General features: G+C 34.3%; 1 protein-coding gene across 1 annotated transcript; it reads right to left on the reverse strand.

The window, feature by feature from the left end:
• Positions 1 to 291: 291 nt before the first annotated feature.
• Positions 292 to 6,924, reverse strand: LOC132551147 (trimethyllysine dioxygenase, mitochondrial-like). Its single transcript, XM_060215259.1, has 6 exons — positions 6,900 to 6,924; positions 5,465 to 5,906; positions 4,368 to 4,588; positions 3,552 to 3,730; positions 2,741 to 2,965; positions 292 to 1,748 (listed from the first exon to the last, which is right to left on the reverse strand). Exons 2-6 carry the CDS (start codon positions 5,892 to 5,894, stop codon positions 1,475 to 1,477), a joined length of 1,329 nt encoding a protein of 442 aa, XP_060071242.1. The 5' UTR covers positions 5,895 to 5,906; positions 6,900 to 6,924; the 3' UTR covers positions 292 to 1,474.
• Between the last annotated feature and the right edge of the window lie 2,205 nt (positions 6,925 to 9,129).

A 9,129-nucleotide genomic window follows, 5' to 3' on the forward strand; every position in this document is an offset into this window, starting at 1 on the left:
GAGTTTGTAAGGGACAAACAGGTACATGATACAACATCAGGAGACAGATTTAGAGTTTGTAAGGGACAAACAGGTACATGATCCAACATCAGGACACAGATTTAGAGTTTGTAAGGGACAAACAGGTACATGATCCAACATCAACCTTAACTGATTAAAGGAAAGATCAACATCAAGTGAATAAAAATAAATTAATTGAAAAAAAAATTCTGATTTACTGTAAAACTAAACACAACTTGACTTTGGCAAGAGGGACATCACAAATTCAACATTATATTCTTGGTGGGTTTTTTTCGAAGGGTAGAGGTTTAGATAAGTTTGGCACTTGTGGAGTCTGATTGTCATACTTTCTTCCCTACCCTTCCATTTTTGAGACTTTGACATTCATATGATTTTTAAGGTCGTTTGTAGATCCAAATAATCTTAAAAATTCATTAAACTTGTCCGCAAAATATATAAGACTGTTAAAACATATATAAACAGCTTGATTGATCTTCTACTTATCAACAAATCAAATATCATATACAGAGGATCTTGTGGGAATGCTGATGTTATGTGAAACTCATTACCTGGGTACACAAGTACATTTACATATAGGTATCTGACGTATGTAAGTTACAAGCATTTAGGCATGTGATATCAAATTATCCAACAAAATTAATAAATATCATATTATATCAACAGGAGTGTAAGATTCTATTCATCATTATAACATTTTTTTCAAAAAATAGTGAAAAATCACAAATTACCTTCTCTATCAGGCAGACATGATGATGTGTATGGTTCACAACTGAGATAATCATGCGACATCATCAAGGCATGACTTATTTATGACGTCACAATAACGTTACGATGTATTACACTTATATCTCAGGCTATTTATGACAAATGACTGTATATATGGCACAACTGGTAAGTTATATGATAAAACAAATTTATTTACCTCGCATGAGTGTGCTTCATTCCTGAAGATAATCATGTACTCAGTGATCAGTTTAAATGTGTAGAAATGAAGAAATAACTGTCGTACTACTGTAATTAAATAGAAATAAATAGATACTCATAACAAAATACATAAACCTTTCTCATTTCAAAATCTGTCAGTTCAATACCTACAGCAAAAACAGCAAAATTTAAACACCGATGATAAAGCTGGAATTTGTGTAAGAAAACTGATGACTATTTTCTATCTTTTTGTTTTCAAAGATTTTTGTAAGTAGTGGATTTTATGAATAAATATTGCTGACTAATCCACTCATCTTTAAAATCAACTTATTTTTGGATGCTTAAGATTTTGTGGAGCTGGAAATCAATAAAAAAAATCCCAAGAAAAATAAATAATTATAATTTAACAAAACCAGAGATTGTTTCTGTTATCTCGTTAATACTGTAAGCTCTTATCAGTATGCTGCCCTTGTTGGTTGACGTAAAACATCCAGTTTCTGTGTACGTGACACATGCGGTAATATACAAATCACAGATTCATCAATCCCATCACTCGGGCCTTGCTTATCCAATCATCACGCGGTAGGTAACATCCGCTGACTAACCGTCGACCTGTGAAAGAAGCACGACCATGCATAACCCTCCAGTTGTCTACAAATAACACCATGCCAGCCTTCAGTTTTATCCACAGCTCATTTTCCTGGTTACGAACTTCCTGAGTAAGGGCTTCATAAGCTTGGTAGAATGCTTGTTGGTCATCAGGGTGTACAGTGTACAGGGGTGATCGATCATACGGGTTATATCTGTGTGATAACAAAATACATATAAACCAGATATCAAGTTCTATCTAGTCCATGCCTGCCACACAAAATTTATACTCTGATTGATATTTATATAAGGCTTAAATTTCAAGGCTGTCTTAGAGAGCAATTTTTTGTGCATGTCCTCTTAATATAGATTCACTCTTAACAGAGGTCTCTTAAGAGAGGGAACACAGAGGTCTCTTTAGGAAGGTGACACAGAGGTTTCTTTAGAGAGATTACATAGAGATCTCTTGAGAGAGATAACACAGGGGTCTCTTGAGAGAGAAAACACAGATGTCTCTATGCAGAAGTATATTTAAAGGGTTTCGGCCACGACTTTGATATCTGTCAAATTCTTCTACATCATAATCTACATAACCCTAACACTGATATGGTGCCACACAAACACATTCCTGATACCTATTTACAAGTTGCATTTTTGTGATATTAGCTTTCACAAAATTTCACACAATGTAAAATTGTAGTCAAAAGTAACAATTAACTGCAATAATTCTAGGCAAATAAGCTATTAATCATTTCTGAGAAGGTCATTCATGTAACTACATATAGTTAAGCCATGGGCTTGACTTCATTTTCAAAATAGTAAAAGAAAGAAAAAAGAATTCAATTTATTTCTTGCTATCATACATCATTATGTAAAATATACCCCATTTGCAAAGTTACATTTCATTTTAAATAATTCTAAACGAACATAAATGTCAGCTTGATCAGTGTAGGAGTGTTTTATAAGGTAAAGAGAATTGAAGCTTGTCGAGAAAACACTTTGACATCACACACCACATGACATTGTTAAATATGAATATTCACCAGGTAAGCTAAAAAAAGTAGGCAAACCTTTCATGGTCGTCTGTGTGTCGATAGAGACAAGATACTGCAAACTGTATACATCATTGCATTATTTTAGACTGAAATGTCAAATTACGCAAACTTGCGGCCAAAACCCTTTCAGGTTAAGAGAAGTGTATACTTACCTTATCTGTAGAAACTGACCAGTAGTTGGATGGACAGAGAGGACAGTACCAAGACTACGCACACGCAGCTTCTCTTCATAGTATTCATGGGGAATGATAGTCCTGGTCAGAAGATCAAATTTAGCCGGATATTTGGATCGCAATTGTTCTGCACAGTGTTGTCCATCTACCATGAGAGTCTGGCCTCCCTCTCCATCATGCTCAAGAACATGAAAAACCTGTATTCTAGAGAAGAGATCCATCATTGAATTAAACCTAATACTAGCACATTTGATGAGAGTGTTATTGAATCTGGGCTATAATAAGCACAGGGAACTAATCTACCATACAATGATAATTCAAAATCATGGAGTGGAATTTTTGCAGAGAAATTGATATCAGCTTTGATAACTTTGTATCATGCCTAGTGTATTTAAAGCTGACAATGCAGTTGGTCAATTCCAAAAGTAAAATTTACTAATAATTGAATCAGCATAAATTTTTGCAGATTGAAAACTGCTTTAATCTGTGATGGATATTTTTCTATAATTAACAAATAAGAAACCATCAATGAGAATTTAAAACCTTGACAATCAACGAAAAGACTATTTGAGCTCATGTGACAGCAGCCACTGCCGTAAATCCAGAAGGTCAAAATATATAAACTTAGACTCGAAGTTGGGAGTAGTCTTATTACAAGACAACATACTACTTTTTTTCATCAACTGTAATAGACATGGATGGACTGTAATTTTAATGGTATGACAATGACCATTTTATTTGTTGCTGTTTTAATGTACAGTGAACATCCTCGGCCAGATGAATGCCTTACCCGCTCGGACTTGTGAAATAGGTGTTGTCTGTGTGAGCCCCCAGGTAGAGATCGCTGTATGCAGTGTCACCCCGCTCATTATTGGAAGTGAACGTCCAGTCGGGTCCAAAATGAGTCTCCTGTTTGAAGCATATTCTAGTAGCAACTTCTAGTGTTCCCATATGATGGACTGGTGGTGCCTGAACAAGGAAAAATTGACATCAATATCATCTCATAACAGAGACTTATAAATCACAGGCAAACATCATATGAGTACATTATTGTAAGTTTAATGGCAAAATTTTATCATTTATTACACTGTAATTGCCATAACAAGACAGTTCAATGCTGATGTTTACCTTCTTCTTGTATGTTGCTGTCTGATGTCTATGATAACTTGGTTTTTTAACATGTCTATTCTAATCACTTTCAACAATGTAATTGGCTGAGTGGAACAGCCATTTTGAAGAAGAACCATCACTATGGTGACCACAATACATATTCATCAATGTTTATTTGCATTTGTGTTTAGAGTACTGATATAACTATTATCTGGCACTACTTTATAATTTATAAGTACTACATTAGTATCAATGTATGCACTCTTGTTATTAATATACATATATAATTATGTTTCATTTATATCATTTGTTTACCATTTCTCAGATTCCTGAAAAACACAAACCGCCCTGTGTAGGAAGCATCAAACTACATAACACAGATCTTCACTTGAGGTTACTAAGACCAATACGATAAATGACTGACCCAAAAAACTGCTAATTCGTTTTTGAAATTTCTTCCATGAAAATCAAACATCTATGATAAACCATGACTTACCTCTGTGACGATAGAAAAACCAAACTTGACTAGATTGTTTAAGTGTTTCCAAAGCCCTTCATCCGAATCCATGTATTCCCGGAAATGGACAGTGGGGAGTCCAGCACTCTCAATGGTCTCCTTATCCCACAGAACTTTGTCAACATGGTCTGTGTGGTGATTGTGGTACACGTTATTTACCAACCAGTTGATGTCATATGAAGTCACATGACCATCTGGCCCTATCAACAAACAAAAGGACCTTGTTATAAATATGACAGATGCAATATGGCAGTGTATAATATCAGAAGAATTAAAAAAGGCAATTTAAAATATTTGGTAATTTTCAACTAAGGCGATCACCAGGACACAAATGGTGGTTAGAATTTAAAGGGAGCAGGGTAGTGTACCCACCTAGCTAGGCCTCGAGTACGTGGCCAGGTGGTCAGTCCAACAAATTTGACAAATATAGCAAGGTTATTTATGACCTACATAGTAGGATCTCTGAAATTGAGAGATTCATCCAATTTTGATCCAAAAGATTAAGAGGTGGGGCTTTGGAGTGAAAATCAGGAATGTTGGCAGGTATGGGTATGTGGGAATGTCTGTGTGAGGTATTGGAGGACAATGATGTCTGTATGATAGGACCAATTAATACAATTCAATAGCAAGTTTAATCTTTGTTGGACCATAAAGGAGGCAATGGTAAAGAGGGAATTAGAGAATTAGCCAATAAGATTAGATAATTTAGTTTAGTAGTAGTGTAAGTGGTATGGTAGAGAACGAGATTCTAGATGTAAAGGAGCAGAGGTGAGGAGAGAGGAATTGAATGATTCAGATTCCAGTATAAAGTACCTGGAATTTGATGAAGAAAAAAATACATTCAGGTACATGTATTATGATGAAGATGATGATATAGTGGTTATGTAGTACCTAAACTGCCATCAAGAGAAAATCTTCCTTAATTCAATCAATTTTATACCAGCTTAATGAAACTTTGCCTATTTTAGCTTGTAAAAGTTCCTAAATGATTTTTTTTTACTGTTTTAATCAAATGTCATACCAAATGGAAACTCATATGTTATATATTTGGTATCTTTCTTTCAGTTTTTACTCACAGGAAATCCCAAGAACCAAGCCATCAAATTCAACACTAGAGGGTGTCTCTCCAGTAAACAGCTTCTGACTCTGTACATTTCTCTGATTTGTATCATGGCTGTAACAAGTATTACAACGACAATGATCTCGCAGCCACACAAATAAAAGTTCCATTTCAAACTCGCCATATTTCAAAGAAATCCGATCACTGCTGATCTTGACATTGTCGGATCTACTCCCTGATACTGACACTTTGTTTCCTTCTGTATGCTGATACGGAGAGCTGATATGGAATTTTCGTATTGTTTCATCAGAACCTAATAACTGTTGTTGTCGTACTGGTTTTGATCCAGAATGTAATGTCAAGCAAGATGGTGTCACCAAGCTCTGTTCTGACCATTTCGCCAATCTCACTCCTGTTCTTCGTAAAGGAAAGACAACTCTGTACATCGTCCTTAAATCCTAAAATATAAAAAAGAAAAACTAGTGAAAACAAATAATGAATAGGTGGCTTTACCTGTTTTTTTTGGTTATATTCTTATTCAACTTTACCCTAATTACTCTGGATGACTTCAGAAGTTGATCATTGTTTATTTTCTTACAACCTGAAAGTGTGTAGTGTGTTGAACAAACATAGCATACTCTATAGATTTAGCTGTTTTTGAATTTTCACAGACTGAAAAAGATTTTCAAATTGCAAGATCTTATTTTGTCAAAGGTATGGTAGACTTAACTCTGCTATAAGTATGGGTGTGCCGTGTCAATTGCTTTCTGTGATTTTTACTTTAAAATGACTTTTAACCCACATCCAATTTATTGAATTATACATGACTGTGCAACCATGTAACAAAATAACCCACCATAGCTGTCACACCAAACTTTCGACGAGGCTGAAAAATAACTTTTTTTTTTGTTTGTTTACCTTCCCTACCATCTTGTAGCTCAGAAGCACAAATGTAAATTGCTTAGAAGCTTAAATGTTATTTTCAAGATGACGACCATGGTTGCAATATTACATTTCGGACCGACTCGAAAAGTAGTAACACTCCATAGTCAGAACGACCAGGATCATAACAGCTCGATCGCACTGGTCGAAGAAGTTTTAAATCGAAACAAAAGTTTGCACACGGTGCATGATGAAGAATATGAAATACGTCGACTATGGGTCATCCTGACCTCTTTAATTCGGTTCATATGACCTTATGAATAGTAAACAGTCGGACGTTCCCACCACAAAATGACAAACCTTACAGTACCCTCAGTAGGCCTTTTTAAAAACTTAACTGACAGCTAATAAAAGATGTTAGTTTTGAAAAGTAAAGCATAAAATTAATTACTGTTATAGTTAATTGCATCAAAAAATAAACTAAATACGTAGCTATGTAGATGAAAATTCATGACAATTACGATTTAGAGATGAAATTTAATCGCAATCAAAACGAAAATTTCTCCTACCTTCCTCTCGTCCTTTGATGCCGGATGTTTGCTTTTGTGTATAATAAAGAAACGACCAACTGTTTGGTAATCCGGATTGGTATCATTAGGATATACAAAAATGTCTGCTTTATTTTACAACTACTGTTATTAATCGCGACTACAGAAGATTTTATATAAGTCGTATAGAATCAATATATTTACACCGACCAACGAAAAGTCTTGTTCTGTAATGTATGTCCACGGACAAGTCTGTGTTAGGTCAGTATTGTAAAGTTGAGACAACTTGGATAAAACATTCTCACATTTTATATTTTACATGCTCGTACTATTTAACCTGTCTTTTGTTTGCTTATTAATATTTTTAACAGTACGTGTTTACAGAAAAGGTAGAATTTATGGACTAAGCTGACCAGAAGTATTTTCATATTCCTTTCAAATATTTATAAAATACCGAAAATAGTATCATGGATTAATTTCTAAGCTTAAACACATTGATGTCTAGTTTTGGAACATATATACAACTTTTATTCTCTCCTTTCTGAAACTTACGGTGCTGTAGACTCCAGAGCTGGCCCAGGCACGTGCTTGTCGTCGGAGATCATGGGATATGTTTTTGTGATGTAAGTAAAGAAGAAAAGTTTCCGCTTTCATAAAGATAAGTAATTTATCGATGGACCCATTGATCAGGCTTATGCATTTTATTAATGGATTTTCAAAACTTTCCTGATACAGTTCCTCGTTATCATTCCTGGTAAAATTGTTGTAAAATGGAAAACTGGAAGACACGTAATCTATACCATGTGCAGAAAAACAAAACAAAACAAAAAAAAACAAAAACAAAAAACACCACTAAAAAGGCCCTATCTTCGACTATGGAAATTTGTTATCATTATCTTTCTCTCATGTGGAGGTTTCCGTTGGTTCCTAGTTGTGTCTACTTGATATTGGAACTGATCAGATAAACAAGATGACTGTCAGATAACCATCTTTGATTAAATAGTTATTTTTTTATTACTATCTATTACCAAAAAGTGCTTTTCAGATTTTTCTTTATTTTTAAGTGTATTGTAAATTTAATTTAAATATTTTAGTTCTCTCGCTATTTTGAAGAATGTTGTAAGTAATGTAGTCGGCTTTGGCAGCGTCCTACCTTGAAATGTAAGATTTTTTTTTTTTTTTTTGTCTTTTGGAAACAATCGAGATTCGCGTTTGGTATACAATTTTACTATAAAAACTTGACATAAACCATCTACGCACGATATATTTATGCTTATCTTGAAATTAGCCTATTTCCATTGGCGTTATTCCTTTCTTACATGTAAATATATTTTGATACAATCATAGTGAAATTAATAATATTGACTGTGTTACATTCATATCTGCGTTTTATTTTCCATATCCATGAAAGCCTATCTAGCACATGCGAGTTACCTCCCTTGCACCATTCTGCGACAGAACGCCGCGAGGAAACGTGGTATTTAGAATTCAGTAAATATTAATTATAAACTTTAGTATGTTCCTCTTACAAAAGTTAGATAAGATGAAAATCTAGAATGAAGATACACTCAAATGCCTCAGTTTCGAGTTCGGATTTTTAAAAAATTTTGCTAATGACTTTTAGCTTGGGATGTAGACCCCTGTGAATACCTTGAGTAAACAAGTGTATACAATGTGGGAATCAGATAAGTATGTAGCAATGTTGTATCTTTATGAAATATCTCATATATCATAGATTTATTTATATAAGATATGTTATATATTGATCATATCTTATAGGCCTGTCTTCATAAGATATCTTACATATTTAAATATGATATTTTAAAGGCCTATTTATATACTTTATTTACATATCAAACTTTTAAGGTATATCTTTATAAGGTATCTTATATATTTAAAGTCCTACCGTTATAAGATGTCATCCCGACAACATTTATCTATGAGTTAGTTGAGAGAGAGAGAGAGAGAGAGAGAGAGAGAGAGAGTTAGCATACGCTACGTTGTGGGGAACTCTCAGCAGTCTTAGGACCAACGTTATGGGGTTCGTTCAGTTTGTGGGGAATTTCTAGTTCCCCACAATTACATATGGTATATTTTCGTGATCCTGGTGTAAATCTGAACAAAATGAGGCCAAACATGGAAAAATCCTTATAATACGTATCATGGACTATCACTTCACCGTAAACCGACTGTCTAGGAATCATGGGTAATTTCCCATTAGTTACCTCTTTGCCATTTTCTTAGATGCTGT

This window comes from Ylistrum balloti, unplaced genomic scaffold (assembly GCF_031769215.1).
Source record: "Ylistrum balloti isolate Yb309-2 unplaced genomic scaffold, AGI_CSIRO_Ybal_v1 Utg370180, whole genome shotgun sequence".
In the NCBI taxonomy this organism is placed as follows: domain Eukaryota; kingdom Metazoa; phylum Mollusca; class Bivalvia; order Pectinida; family Pectinidae; genus Ylistrum; species Ylistrum balloti.

Coding starts and splice junctions, on each gene's coding strand:
- LOC132551147 (XM_060215259.1), bottom strand. CDS start 5,894: ATGTACAGAGTTGTCTTTCCTTTACGAAGAACAGGAGTGAGATTGGCG. Junction 4,589..5,464: donor CTTGGTTCTTGGGATTTCCT/GTGAGTAAAAAC, acceptor GTTTGTTGATAG/GGCCAGATGGTCATGTGACT. Junction 1,749..2,740: donor GGTCAGTTTCTACAGATAAG/GTAAGTATACAC, acceptor GTTATCACACAG/ATATAACCCGTATGATCGAT.